The following is a 15,569-nucleotide window of genomic DNA, read 5'->3' on the forward strand; positions in this document are numbered from 1 at the left end:
ACATACCTCCCCATACCCCCCTAATCCCTATACCCCTCATCGCACTCCACAAACCCTCCCTTCCCCATCTACATATCTCCATCCCCCTCCACATAAACCCCCATATCCCTCATCTCCATCCACATAACGCCCCAATCCCATCCACATACCCCTCATCCCCATCCACATAACCCCCCCCCCCATACCCATCCACATTCCCCTCATTCCCCCTCCACACTCTCCATCCGCATACACCCCCATACCCCTCATCCCCATCCACATACCCCTCATCCCCATCCCCATACCCCTCATCTCCCTCCACATTCTCCATCTGTATGCACCCCCACCATACCCCTCATCCCCATCCCCATACCCCTCATCTCCCTCCACATTCTCCATCTGTATGCACCCCCACCATACCCCTCATCCCCATCCACATACCCCCACCCCCATTTCCATCCACATCCCCTTTCACATACACCCTCAGCCACATCCCCATCCATATACCCCCCAATTCCCATCTACATTTTCCATCCGTATACACCCCCATACCCCTCATCCCCATTCACGTAACCCCACAAACCAATCCACCTACCTCTCATCCCCATCCACATAACCCTCATCCCCATCCACATAACCCTCATCCCCATCCACATAACGCCCCCATCTCCACCCCCCTCCGCATACACCCCCATACCCCTCATCCCCATCCACATCCACATTCTCCCCTCATCCCTATCCACATAAATATGTGAAAAGTGTGGGTGGGGGGACCATTTGTATGGCGCCTCCTTTACTCTGATACCCCTAACTAAAATCTAGTGGAACCAATTGCCTTCATAAGTCACCTAATTAGTAAATAGAGTCCACCTGTGTGTCATTTAATCTCAGTATAAATGCAGCTGTTCTGTGAAGCCTCCAGAGGTTTATTAGAGAACCTTAGTGAATAAACAGCATCATGAAGGCCAAGGAACACACCAGACAGGTCAGGGATAAAGTTGTGGAGAAGTATAAAGCAGGTTATAAAAAAAAATCTCCCAAGCTTTGATCATCTCACGGAGCTCTGTTCAATCCATCATCTGAAAATGGAAAGAGTGGCACAACCGCAAACCTACCAAGACATGGCCGTCCACCTAAACTGACCGGGCCGGGCAAGGAGAGCTTCCATGACATTTTCAGACAGTTCCAGACACTTTCAGAACATTAATCCTTCCAGGCACTTCCAGATATTTCCTGGACACGTTACAACATTTTCACACATTTCCAGACATATTCAGACACTTCTAGACTTTTCTAGGATTCTTCCAGAAAATTCTAGATAATTCTAGACACTTCTAAGATACTTCCTGGATATTCCCAAAAACTTCTAGGACATGTCAAGGCACTCCCAGATGCTTCCCGGAAACTTCCAGGACACATTTAGACAGTTCCAGGACACTTCCAGGCACTTTATGATGCTTATAGGATACCTCCAAATTCTCTTAGGACACTTCCAGGCATTTGGTCCTCCATTGGAGAGGACGGGGTCTGTATAGATTGGGGGAAGTGATTTTCAGGGTGGGGATGAGATTGTACAGATATGAGGTGAAACATTGTTGTGGTGATGCTGAAATGATGGCTTAGGCCAGGCTCTAACCACCTATTTTTTCTCTGTGCAGGCCTTTCTACACCGAATCCGGCAGAGTGCAGTGGACAAGACAGAGAATTGTTGCATCTCCGAGGAGAATGTCAAGGTAAGCTGAGGGTACCCACCTTTACCGGTCCTGAGAGTTCCCACCTTGACCTGTCCTGAGAGTTCCCACCTTGACCTGTCCTGAGAGTTCCCACCTTGACCTGTCCTGAGAGTTCCCACCTTGACCTGTCCTGAGAGTTCCCACCTTGACCTGTCCTGAGAGTTCCCACCTTGACCTGTCCTGAGAGTTCCCACCTTGACCTGTCCTGAGAGTTCCCACCTTGACCTGTCCTGAGAGTTCCCACCTTGACCTGTCCTGAGAGTTCCCACCTTGACCTGTCCTGAGAGTTCCCACCTTGACCTGTCCTGAGAGTTCCCACCTTGACCTGTCCTGAGAGTTCCCACCTTGACCTGACCTGTCCTGAGAGCTCCCACCTTGACCTGTCCTGTCCTGAGAGCTCCCACCTTGACCTGTCCTGTCCTGAGAGCTCCCACCTTGACCTGACCTGTCCTGAGAGCTCCCACCTTGACCTGACCTGTCCTGAGAGCTCCCACCTTGACCTGTCCTGTCCTGAGAGCTCCCACCTTGACCTGACCTGAGAGCTCCCACCTTGACCTGACCTGAGAGCTCCCACCTTGACCTGACCTGTCCTGAGAGCTCCCACCTTGACCTGACCTGTCCTGAGAGCTCCCACCTTGACCTGTCCTGTCCTGAGAGCTCCCACCTTGTCCTGTCCTGAGAGCTCCCACCTTGACCTGTCCTGAGAGCTCCCACCTTGACCTGTCCTGTCCTGAGAGCTCCCACCTTGACCTGTCCTGTCCTGAGAGCTCCCACCTTGACCTGTCCTGTCCTGAGAGCTCCCACCTTGACCTGACCTGTCCTGAGAGCTCCCACCTTGACCTGTCCTGTCCTGAGAGCTCCCACCTTGACCTGACCTGTCCTGAGAGCTCCCACCTTCACCCAGCCTAACAGTGACCTCTAATGAAATACCACCTCCCTGGCTGCCATTGGTGGCCTCTTCTGGACCTCTGGCTCTAACATAGCAGTCTCCCCCATATAATCTCAGAGATCACAGATCCTGGTTTATCCTCAGCCTGTCTCCAATGTGATAAATCCAAAATGTGGTCCCCAGGCTGCTGAAGGGCCACGTCCCCCTCCTGTCAGACTGAGCCGCAGAAGATGGTGGAGGAGACCGTCCAGGAGCCCCGATCAGCCATCCACCACCAGGGAATGTGTGAGAAAGGATAAGAGGACGAGGGGCCCCTGAGATTTCCCTGCCGCCTCCTGAAATAACAGAGGACACAATGGAGGTCCCAGAATCCTCCACTTCCTCCTGATAACGGGGCAGATTAGAGTGCACACCATCATTTCCCACACCAGGGGCCCCGGGCCCCACAGGAGGGAGACGTCACCATGTGATACCAGCAGATGGGGGACACCGCCACCCTGCAGTCTGTATATGGGGGGAGGGGGTCAGTGCTGGACACAGGGTAGGGTTTAATTCTCGGTATCTGTTCTGTATGTATGGACAGTACCACTTCTCTTGTCCTGTATGTCGGGTGTAATTCTCGGTATCTGTTCTTATTCTGTATGTATGAACTCTGCACAGTACTACTTCTCTTGTCCTGTATGTCGGGTGTAATTCTCGGTATCTGTTCTTATTCTGTATGTATGAACTCTGCACAGTACTACTTCTCTTGTCCTGTATGTCGGGTGTAATTCTCGGTATCTGTTCTTATTCTGTATGTATGAACTCTGCACAGTACTACTTTTCTTGTCCCGTATGTCGGGTGTAATTCTCGGTATCTGTTCTTATTCTGTATGTATGGACTCTGCACAGTACTACTTCTCTTGTCCTGTATGTCGGGTGTAATTCTCGGTATCTGTTCTTATTCTGTATGTATGGACTCTGCACAGTACCACTTCTCTTCCCTCTGTTCCTCATACATCTAATGTGTTCCCGGTGTTAGAGAGACTCCGAGAATGAAGCTCCACACTGAGAGTTGTCCAGAAATGGATGTATTCCAAAATGAGATAAAAACGTCATCCGGGAGCCAACGCGTTTCGGGGTCAGACAACACCTCCTTCATCAGGGCATCAAAATACAACAGAGCCTTGATGTAGCCCCGATGAAGGGTGTATAGTCTGACCCCGAAAGGTGTTGACTTTGTGATGACGTTTTCAGAAAAATTTGTAACTTTCACTATGGAGCTTCAATCTCAGTGCCAAACCCAGGAAACAGAAATGATCAGATCTTCAAGAGTACATCAGAGCCCTAATAAACCCTTATGTTGGCTTTATTGCCAAGCCAACATGTTTTGGGGATTATGGAATGTTCTCTTTATCAGGACTACTTGAATACAGAGGAGCCCAGATGAAGCCCTGGTGTTGGTTCTATCACAAAGCCGACACGTTTTGGAGATCAGGAAATGGCCTCTTTTTTCGTGGCTACAAGAATACAACAGACAAGCTCTGGTGTTGGTTTTAACACAACAACAACATGTTTTAGGGAACACCCCCTTTATCAGATCTAAAATACAACAGAGCCCCGATGTAACCCTGATGTTGGCTTTATAACAAAGCCAACATGTTTTTAGGATCAGAGAGCTACCCCTCTATTAGGGATAAAAGAATACAATAGAGCCCTGATGAAGCCATTGGGTTGTCTTTATCACAAAGCCAGCATGTTTTTGGGGGTCAAAGAACACCCCCGTTACCAGGGCTGCAAGCTTACAACAGAGGCCTGATGTAGCACTTTTGTTGGCTTTATAACATGCTAATACAGTTTTGGGGATCAGAGAACACCCCCCTTTATCAGTGCTACAAGAATACAACAGAGTCCTAAAGAAGCCTTGGTGTTGGCTTTCCCTTCATGTCTTGGTGATCACAAAACGCCCCCTTTTATCATGGCAACATCAGGGCTGTTGTATTCTTCTAGCCCGGCTGAAAGGGCATTGCCTGAGCCCCAAAACGTGTTGGCTTTATGACAAAGTATTTTATCTTGTGTTGGAATATCCGGACGGGTAACATTAGGTGTGACGCTTTGACCTCCTATTAACAAACCCAAGAATCGGTGGAAATTCTTTGGCATGTAGCAGCTGCTCACTCAGAATCCAGATACCCCGTCCAATCATCTTTATTCCTCTGTTATCATGAGAGCCAGGCTGAGGTTCCAGCACTAAACTTCAATGGGATGCCAGTATAAGGGAGAGTCTAAGATTGAGGCACTACACTGAAGATTCACATCCAGAGAAATATTTATTCCAACATGAGATAAAAGACTTTATCACTAAGCCAACACGTTTTGTGATCAGACAACTCTCCCTTTATCAGGGTTACAAGAATCCACTAGAGCCCTGATTAAGCCCTGCTGTTGGCGTTATTATCAAGCCAACATGTTTTGGGATCAGACAACTCTCCCTTTATCAGGGTTACAAGAATCCACTAGAGCCCTGATTAAGCCCTGGTGTTGGCGTTATTATCAAGCCAACATGTTTTGGGATCAGACAACTCTCCCTTTATCAGGGTTACAAGAATCCACTAGAGCCCTGATTAAGCCCTGGTGTTGGCGTTATTATCAAGCCAACATGTTTTGGGATCAGACAACTCTCCCTTTATCAGGGTTACAAGAATCCACTAGAGCCCTGATTAAGCCCTGGTGTTGGCTTTATCACCAAGCCAGCATGTTTTGGGATCAGACAACTCTCCCTTTATCAGGCTTACAAGAATCCAATGGATCCCCGGTGTTGGCTTTATTTTCAAGCCAATGCATTTTGGGATCAGACAACTCTCAGTTTTTCAGGGTTACAAGAACACAATAAAGCCCTGATGAAGCCCTGGTGTTGGCTTTATCACCAAGCCAACATACTTTGGGATCAGACAACACTCCCTTTATTAGGGTTACAAAAGTACAATAGAGCCTTGATGAAGCCCTGGTGTTGGTCTTATCGCCAATCCAACACGTTTTGGGAACCGACAGCACTCCCTTTATCGGGGTTACAGAGTCTTGAAGAAGCCCTGGTGTTGGCTTTATTTTAAAGCCAATGCTTTTTGGGATCAGACAACTCTCCCCTTATCAGGGTTACAAGAACACAATGAAGCCCCGGTGTTGGCTTTGTCACCAAGCCAACACATTTTGGGAACTGACGTCACTCCCTTTTATCAGGGTTACAAGAATACAGTAGAGCCCTGGTTTTGGCTTTATCACCAAGCCAACACGTTTTGGGATCAGACAACTCTCCCTTTTATCAGGCTTAAAAGAATACAAGAGAGCCCTGGTGAAGCCCACCAAGCCAGCACGTGTTGGGAATCGGGGAATAACCCTTCCTCAGGGCCACACCCAGATTCTTCTGTATTCTTGCAGCCCTGATGAAGGGGCACTGTCTGGCCCCACAACATGTAAGGCCTTATAAAAGAGCCCTCATGTAGCCCTAGTGTTGGCTTTATCACCAAGCAAACATGTTTTTGGATCAGACAACACACCCTTCGTCAGGGTTGCAAGAATACAATAGAGCCCTGATGAAGCCCTACTGTTGGCTTTATTTTGAAGACAAGACGCTTTGGAATCAGACCACACTCCCCCTTTTTCAGAGTTACAAGAATACAAAAGAGCCCTGATGAAGCTCAGGTGTTGGCTTTATCACCAAGATAACACATTTTGGAATCGGACAACACCCCTTTTATCAGGGTTTCAGAAATACAATAGTGCCCCGATGAAGCCCTGGTGTTAGCTTCCAAGCCAACAGGTTTTGAGATCAGACAACACTCCCTTTATCAGGATTACAAGAATACAATAGAGCCCTGATGTGGCCCTGGTGTTCCAAAATGTTATCGGACAACTTGTCCTTTATCAGGATTTCAGGAATACAAAATAAGTCTGAAGTTTTGAAGGTTTATCAAAAGCCAACATATTTCAGAGATCAGGCAACACGCCCTTTATCAGGGTTACAAGAATACAGTAGAGCCCTGATGAAGGTTTATCACAAAGCCAACACATTTCGGAGATCAGGCAACACTCCCTTTATCAGGGTTACAAGAATACAGTAGAGCCCCGATGATGCCCTGGTATTGGCTTTATCGCCAAGCTGTTTTGGAGATCAGACAAATCTCTCTTTATCAGGGTTACAAGAATACAATAGAGCCCTGAGGAAGGTTTATCACAAAGCCAACACGTTTCAGAGATCGGGAAATGCTCCCTTTATCAGGGTTACAAGAATACAGTAGAGCCCCGATGATGCCCTGGTATTGGCTTTATCGGCAAGCCGTTTTGGAGATCAGACAAATCTCTCTTTATCAGGGTTACAAGAATACAATAGAGCCCTGATGAAGGTTTATCACAATGCCAACACGTTTCGGAGATCGGAAAACACTCCCTTTATCAGGGTTACAAGAATACAGTAGAGCCCCGATGATGCCCTGGTATTGGCTTTATCGGCAAGCCGTTTTGGAGATCAGACAAATCTCTCTTTATCAGGTTTACGAAAATACAAAAGAGCCCTGATGAAGCTCATCTCATGTTGGGAATCAGGGAAATAACCCTTCCTAAGGGCTCCATCGGGACTCGGTTGTATTCTTATGGCCCTAATGAAGGGGCGTAGTCTGACCCCCGAAACATGCAAAGCCATTGATCTCATTTTGGAAAACGGCGATATCTGGATGGATAACTTTCGGTGTGGCACGCCAATCTCTCACTGACCAACCATGGAAACTCCTTGGAATGGGGGAAGCCGTCCACCCAGAATCCAGATCCCTTGTCCAATCATTGCTATTCCCCAGTAGGACGGTCCCGAGGTCCTAGCACTACCCTTCCATGTGACCCATGGTATATCGTCAGTCCCCGTTTAACTTCTGCACAGGCAGATGATTCTTCTGGAGGTTCTGGGTCGTTCTTCATAAAGACACAAATAAATCGCAGCGTGACCGGAGCCTTTCACACAGTATCATAAGGCTGCGATTATCATGCTGGCGCGGGGACGCTGCGATCAGCAGTTTATTAAACCTCCTGGAAACAATTAATTTCAGATCGGATCCTCGTGTCACCATTTCTGGGCTTCCTCCTAGATGTTTGGCTCCTATTGATGGGCCTGGTGTATGGCTTGCTGCGGCCCCACAATGCACCTGCTCCACATTGCTCCTCTCGGACAGACCCCTCAGTGTGTTGGCGTAGAATGCTTTTTGGGGGAAAGGCGTTTTGTTGACGGCGGAGCCATGCACCAAGGCGCCTTTGTTGTGTAGCAGCTGAGGCGATGCGGGGATTGTATCTCTGGAGAATGGGACTTTTCTCTGCCAGAGTCGGAGTATTAACCCCCTCAGCTGTGTCCGCACACTGAGGACTCATTCATGAAGCCGGGCCGGAGAGGAAATGCCGCCCTGCGTAAATCTTTTATTGGGAGCGTGGCCTGGAGCCACATGAAAAGCAGCAAAGTGTGTGAAATGTTCACCAGGCCTCTATCGTCCCGGCATGGTGGGGGAACAAGAGCTTTACCCAGGCCCTGCCCAACCGGGTGTGACCTAGAGAATCATGAGGGACATCAAGGGAACCTGTCAGGACATAACTGTGAAGGCCAACACTGATGACCACATCCCAAACATGTCACATCTGCTCTAGGCCAGGAATGAAGGCCACCACTGATGACCACATCTGTAAAATGACTTCCTGCTCTGCATACTTGCACTAGGCCAAGAAAGAAGGTCACCACTGATGACCACATCCCAAACATGACGTCACATCTGCATACCTGCTCTAGGCCAAGAAAGAAGGCCACCACTGATGACCACATCTGTAAAATGACTTCATGCTCTGCATACTTGCACTAGGCCAAGAAAGAAGGTCACCACTGATGACCACATCCCAAACATGACGTCACATCTGCATACCTGCTCTAGGCCAGAAATGAAGGCCACCACTGATGACCACATCTGTAAAATGACTTCTTTCTTGGCCTAGTGCAAGTATGCAGAGCACGACATAACTTTAACATGTGGTCCTCAATAGTAGCCTTCATACCCGACCTAGATCAATTATACAGAGCGTGACCTCAAATTTAGGATGCGGTAAACAGTGGTGGCCTTCATTCTTGGCCTAGTGCAAGTATGCAGAGCATGAAGGCCACCACTGATGACCACATCCCAAACATGACATCACATCTGCATACCTGCTCTAGGCCAGGAATGAAGGCCACCACTGATGACCACATCTTTAAAATGACTTCCTGCTCTGCATACTTGCACTAGGCCAAGAATGAAGGCCACCACTGTTTACCGCATCCTAAATTTGAGGTCACGCTCTGTATATTTGATCTAGGTCGGGTATGAAGGCTACTATTGAAGACCACATGTTAAAGTTATGTCGTGCTCTGCATACTTGCTGTAGGCCAAGTGCAAAGGCCACCAGTGACCACGTTCTTAACATCACATCATGCTCTGCACACTTACACAAGGCCAAGAATGAAGGTCACCACTGATGACCACATCTTAAAAAATGACTTCATGCTCTGCACTAAACCAAGAAACATGACGCCACTTTTCGGCATAGTTGCACTAGACCACATGTGGAGGGCACCACTGATGACCAGTCTTAATCCTTAACATGACATCGCGCTCTGCATACTTACTCTAGGTTGAGTATGAAGGCCACCACTGATGACCACATCTTAAAAATGATGTCATGCTCTCCATACATCATTGAAGGCCACCATTAATGATCCCAGAAAATAATGTCACACTTTGCATACTTACTCTAGGTAAAGTGTGAAGGCCACCACAGATGACCACACCCTAAAAATGACATCACGCTCTGTATACTTGATTGAGGTCAGGTATGAAGGCCACCACTAATGACCACATCCTAAAAATGATGTCACACTCTGCATAATTGCTCAAGGCTAGAAATGAGAGCTGCCACTTGCACTAGACCAAGCAACGTGACGTCACACTCTACATACTTGCACTAGACCAAGCAACGTGACGTCACACTCTACACACTTGCACTAGACCAAGTATGAAACCCCCACTGATGACCACATCCTAAAAATGATGTCATGCTCTCTATCTCTTGTAGGCCAGAAGTGAAGGCCAGCACTAATTATCCTAAAAATATTGTCACACTTTTCTTACTTGCTCTAGCATGTCTCTAGTCTCCAACCAAACCTGTAGCATGTCCCCAGTCTCCAACATAACCTGCAGCATGTTGCCAGTCTCCAACCTAATCTGTAGCATCTCCCCAGTCTTCAACCCTACCCTGCAGCATCTCACCAGTCTCCGACCAAACCTGTAGCATGTCCCCGGTCTCCAACCTAATCTGTAGCATGTCCCCAGTCTCCAACCTAACCTGTAGCATGTCCCCAGTCTCCAACCTAATCTGTAGCATGTCCCCAGTCTCCAACCTAATCTGTAGCATGTCCCCAGTCTCCAACCTAACCTGTAGCATGTCCCCAGTCTCCAACCTAATCTGTAGCATGTCCCCAGTCTCCAACCTAACCTGTAGCATGTCCCCAGTCTCCAACCTAATCTGTAGCATGTCCCCAGTCTCCAACCTAATCTGTAGCATGTCCCCAGTCTCCAACCTAATCTGTAGCATGTCCCCAGTCTCCAACCTAACCTGTAGCATGTCCCCAGTCTCCAACCTAACCTGTAGCATGTCCCCAGTCTCCAACCTAACCTGTAGCATGTCCCCAGTCTCCAACCTAATCTGTAGCATGTCCCCAGTCTCCAACCTAATCTGTAGCATGTCCCCAGTCTCCTACCTAATCTGTAGCATGTCCCCGGTCTCCAACCTAATCTGTAGCATGTCCCCAGTCTCCAACCTAACCTGTAGCATGTCCCCAGTCTCCAACCTAATCTGTAGCATGTCCCCAGTCTCCAACCTAATCTGTAGCATGTCCCCAGTCTCCAACCTAATCTGTAGCATGTCCCCAGTCTCCAACCCTACCCTGCAGCATCTCCCCAGTCTCCAACCTAACCTGTAGCATGTCCCCAGTCTCCTGCCTAACCTGTAGCATGTCCCCAGTCTCCTGCCTAACCTGTAGCATGTCCCCAGTCTCCTGCCTAACCTGTAGCATGTCCCCAGTCTCCTGCCTAACCTGTAGCATGTCCCCAGTCTCCTACCTAACCTGTAGCATGTCCCCAGTCTCCTACCTAACCTGTAGCATGTCCCCAGTCTCCTACCTAACCTGTAGCATGTCCCCAGTCTCCTACCTAACCTGTAGCATGTCCCCAGTCTCCTACCTAACCTGTAGCATGTCCCCAGTCTCCTACCTAACCTCTAGCATGTCCCCAGTCTCCTACCTAACCTGTAGCATGTCCCCAGTCTCCAACCTAACCTGTAGCATGTCCCCAGTCTCCAACCTAACCTGTAGCATGTCCCCAGTCTCCAACCTAACCTGTAGCATGTCCCCAGTCTCCAACCTAACCTGTAGCATGTCCCCAGTCTCCAACCTAACCTGTAGCATGTCCCCAGTCTCCAACCTAACCTGTAGCATGTCCCCAGTCTCCAACCTAACCTGTAGCATGTCCCCAGTCTCCAACCAAACATGTAGCTTTTACAAAGTGTCTTACTCTGGGCATTATTTCCTTTAGTGTGTCTTTAGTCTTCTCCAGCATTTCATGTACTGAACATTATGTGGGGCCCTCTGGTGATGTCAGGGGCCACAGTTGAGGCCTCCCCCCTAATATCCCATAGGCTCCCCCCTCCCCCTGCTGAGTGAGATAAGCCCCGGTAGACCCGGCAGGTAGTTTCCAGGAAATCTGACGTTGTCTTGTTTTTCTCCCCCCAGATTTTGTTCTCCAACATTGAGGACATCCTGCAGGTGCACCGGGCGTTCCTGGAGTCACTGGAGGGCGCTCTCCAGCCGGAGCCGCAGTCCCACCACCAGCTGGGACTCATCTTCCTGAAGTTTGTGAGTGGCTTTTCTTTGCTTATCTCAGCTGTGCAGCTTCCTGTGTGGTGGCCGAGCCGTCCGCTTATCTCCGGCCCTCGCCGGCCCCTATCGGCCCCTATCGGCCCCTCACACATTTTACACAACGTGCTGGGAAAGCAATCCCACCGCTGACAAATCTCTGCGCTTTCCAAACCGCCAAAGTCCGATAATGATGAGAGAAGCTTTCATGCAAATAATCCCTGGTGATCCTGCCATGAAGGTCCTTGGTCAGGCACTTCCTGTTACAGGGTGACAACGCTCTGTCCCTCTCCCCCGATTGTGCTCTTGCGTTGTCACCCCGTCACACAGACTTCCAATGGAGATTACAAGTGGCCATTTCCACACATAATTAGAAAATGCCATTAAAGGTGCTTGTTTGGGCACTTCCTGTTATAGGGTGACGACGCTCTGTCCCTGTCCCCCCGATTGTGCTCCTGGGTTGTCACCCTGCCACATGGGCTCAGAATAGAGAATGACTCAACACACATCATGTAGGCATGGGGCTGATGATGTCCCCATCAGAAAATTAAATGAATAGTCCTTGTTCAGGGACTTCCTGTTAAAGGGTGACAACGCACTGTCCCTTTCTGACAATTGCGTTGTCACCCTGTCCCACGGCTTCCAATGAGAACTGCAAGTGTTTCAACACATAAGGTAGGCATGGGGCTACTGTTGTCACCATCGGGGGATTTGTCCTGGGAGGATTTGCACTAGGAGGGGGGATTTGGGGGGTTTGTGCTATGGTAGAGGGGGAGGGGAATTTGGGAGGGGGAGGATTTGCGTTAGTGGAATGGGGGGAGGGGTGGTATTTGTGCTGGGAGGGAGATGAGTGCTTGAAGTGGAAGCTTGAGGGATTTGAAGGGTAGAGGATTTGTGGTGGTGGGGGGGGGGGGGTTATTTTTTATATTAGGGGAAGTAAATTTGTGCCGGGAGGGGGGATTTCAGCAGGAGGTAGATTCTCCAATCATGCATACTAGTGCTCAATTGTTTTTTTTGGGGGGTGTGGGGGGGGGGGGGGGGTGGCATGTTCACCCTGGGATCTAGGTAACCTTGTCCCGGCGCTGCACAGGGATTGGTACGTTGTTGTACACATCGGCACTGTACACATCAGGACGTTTTGTACAGCCCCCTGCTGGCTCCACCCACCAGTCGTGATCTGCCTGCATTGCATAGAGAAGCACAGAGACCCGGTGATGATGTCACTGGACCTAAAAAAAAGGAATGTAATAAAAAGAGTTTAATTTATTATCATTTCCATATTAATGAGGGGGAGGAGACCAGGAAATGCAAAATGTAAGTCGATTGTGAGAGCCGCATGCCCCCCCCCCCCAAATCCATCCATTCCCACCATTCCCAAAATCATTGTCTCAATTTTTTTTTCATTGTTGCATCTCAGAGCTGCAGATCTCCTGCGGCCTCTTTGCAGACACTTCTCTTTACATGCAATGCAGTGGGCGGGTCCTCTAGGTTGTGGTCCCCATTGGAAGCCATGTGACGGGTGACAACGCAGGAGCAGAATGAGGTGACAGGACAGAGAGTTGTCACCCTGTCACAGGAAGCACACCCAGACTTGTACTGCCCTACTGTATATGTCGGCGCTGTGTGAGTGCAGGGGCCCCGATGGAAGAGTCCTCTTCATGTGTCCTGTGTTTGTTTTCTTCCCCCAGAAGGAGAGATTCTGCGTGTATGAGGGGTATTGCAGCAACCATGAGAAGGCGCTGAGATTACTGATGGAGCTCAACAAAGTCCCCAACGTCCGAGCCTTCCTATTGGTGAGTTCACTTTGACTCCTCCTCCCTTCTTCTTCCTTCAGCAGGCTTCTCACAGTGCACCGGGGTGGGCCTGCTTCCTCCTGTTCTATGATCCTGAGATGTATAACCTGACAGGGATCCGAGGGGGTGAAGCGAGGACCGGGGAACATACTGGCGGCATTTTCATGGGTCCTTTGAAATGATGATGATATTGTTATTGGTCATTATTATTGTTATTATTAGGATTATTATTTTAGTTTATTTCAATGTTTGTCATTTTTTTTTTATATATATATATATTGACATTACATCATTTTATTAGTATTATTATTAGTGTCTTTTATTATTATTTGTATTAATATTATCAGTATTAGTATTATTTTTAGTATTCTAGGTCGGTTTATTATTGATATTATTATTAGTCAGTTTGTTATTATTAGTAGTATTATTATTAATAACAGTAATAGTAGTATCAGTTGGTTTATTAATATTGTTTTATCCAGTTTTTTTATTAGTAGTAATAAAAAGTAGCATGTACACAAGTATCACAGGCTCCTCCCATGTACATAAGTATCACAGGCTCCTCCCATGTACATAAGTATCACAGGCTCCTCCCATGTACATAAGTATCACAGGCTCCTCCCATGTACATAAGTATCACAGGCTCCTCCCATGTACACAAGTATCACAGGCTCCTCCCATGTACACAAGTATCACAGGCTCCTCCCACGCACTTAAGTATCACAGGCTCCTCCCACGTACATAAGTATCACAGGCTCCTCCCACGTACATAAGTATCACAGGCTCCTCCCATGTACATAAGTATCACAGGCTCCTCCCATGTACATAAGTATCACAGGCTCCTCCCATGTACATAAGTATCACAGGCTCCTCCCATGTACACAAGTATCACAGGCTCCTCCCATGTACACAAGTATCACAGGCTCCTCCCACGCACTTAAGTATCACAGGCTCCTCCCATGTACATAAGTATCACAGGCTCCTCCCATGTACATAAGTATCACAGGCTCCTCCCATGTACATAAGTATCACAGGCTCCTCCCATGTACATAAGTATCACAGGCTCCTCCCATGTACATAAGTATCACAGGCTCCTCCCATGTACATAAGTATCACAGGCTCCTCCCATGTACATAAGTATCACAGGCTCCTCCCATGTACACAAGTATCACAGGCTCCTCCCATGTACACAAGTATCACAGGCTCCTCCCACGCACTTAAGTATCACAGGCTCCTCCCACGTACATAAGTATCACAGGCTCCTCCCACGCACTTAAGTATCACAGGCTCCTCCCACGTACATAAGTATCACAGGCTCCTCCCACGTACATAAGTATCACAGGCTCCTCCCACGTACATAAGTATCACAGGCTCCTCCCATGTACATAAGTATCACAGGCTCCTCCCACGTACATAAGTATCACAGGCTCCTCCCACGTACATAAGTATCACAGGCTCCTCCCACGTACATAAGTATCACAGGCTCCTCCCACGTGCCTAAGTATCACAGGCTCCTCCCACGTGCCTAAGTATCACAGGCTCCTCCCACGTGCCTAAGTATCACAGGCTCCTCCCACGTGCCTAAGTATCACAGGCTCCTCCCATGTACATAAGTATCACAGGCTCCTCCCATGTACACAAGTATCACAGGCTCCTCCCACGCACTTAAGTATCACAGGCTCCTCCCACGTACATAAGTATCACAGGCTCCTCCCACGTACATAAGTATCACAGGCTCCTCCCACGTACATAAGTATCACAGGCTCCTCCCATGTACATAAGTATCACAGGCTCCTCCCATGTACATAAGTATCACAGGCTCCTCCCACGTACATAAGTATCACAGGCTCCTCCCACGTGCCTAAGTATCACAGGCTCCTCCCACGTGCCTAAGTATCACAGGCTCCTCCCATGTACATAAGTATCACAGGCTGGTCACCCCTCTTCTTCCACCATATCTTAACTGAGCCCCCAGTGTTTCTGTTCCCTTCCCCCGATCTGTGCCTCCATACAGTCCTGTCTCCGAGGTCTACAGACAATTCCTTGGTCTTCATGGCTTGTTTTGTGCTCTGACATGCACTGTTACCTGTGGGACCTTCTATAGACAGGTGTGTGCCTTTCCAAATCATGTCCAATCACCGGACTTTACCACAGGTGACCTCCAATCAAGTTGTAGAAACATCTCAAGGATGATCAATGGAACAAGGAGGAGCCTGAACTGAGTGTTG

General features: G+C 48.5%; 1 protein-coding gene across 1 annotated transcript in view; it reads left to right on the top strand.

The window, feature by feature from the left end:
* Positions 1–1,585: 1,585 nt before the first annotated feature.
* LOC143934817 (phosphatidylinositol 3,4,5-trisphosphate-dependent Rac exchanger 1 protein-like) overlaps positions 1,586–15,569 on the top strand; it is a 52,659-nt gene continuing 38,675 nt past the window's right edge. The window contains exons 1-3 of the mRNA XM_077458437.1: positions 1,586–1,712; positions 11,426–11,548; positions 13,237–13,341. Coding sequence (XP_077314563.1) covers positions 13,300–13,341 — 42 coding nt within the window. The 5' untranslated portion in view covers positions 1,586–1,712; positions 11,426–11,548; positions 13,237–13,299. The remainder of the gene's footprint in view (positions 1,713–11,425; positions 11,549–13,236; positions 13,342–15,569) is intronic.

The sequence above is a fragment of the Lithobates pipiens genome, unplaced genomic scaffold (assembly GCF_037356315.1).
Source record: "Lithobates pipiens isolate NorthernLeopardFrog02 unplaced genomic scaffold, aLitPip1_a1.2 Scaffold_28, whole genome shotgun sequence".
In the NCBI taxonomy this organism is placed as follows: domain Eukaryota; kingdom Metazoa; phylum Chordata; class Amphibia; order Anura; family Ranidae; genus Lithobates; species Lithobates pipiens.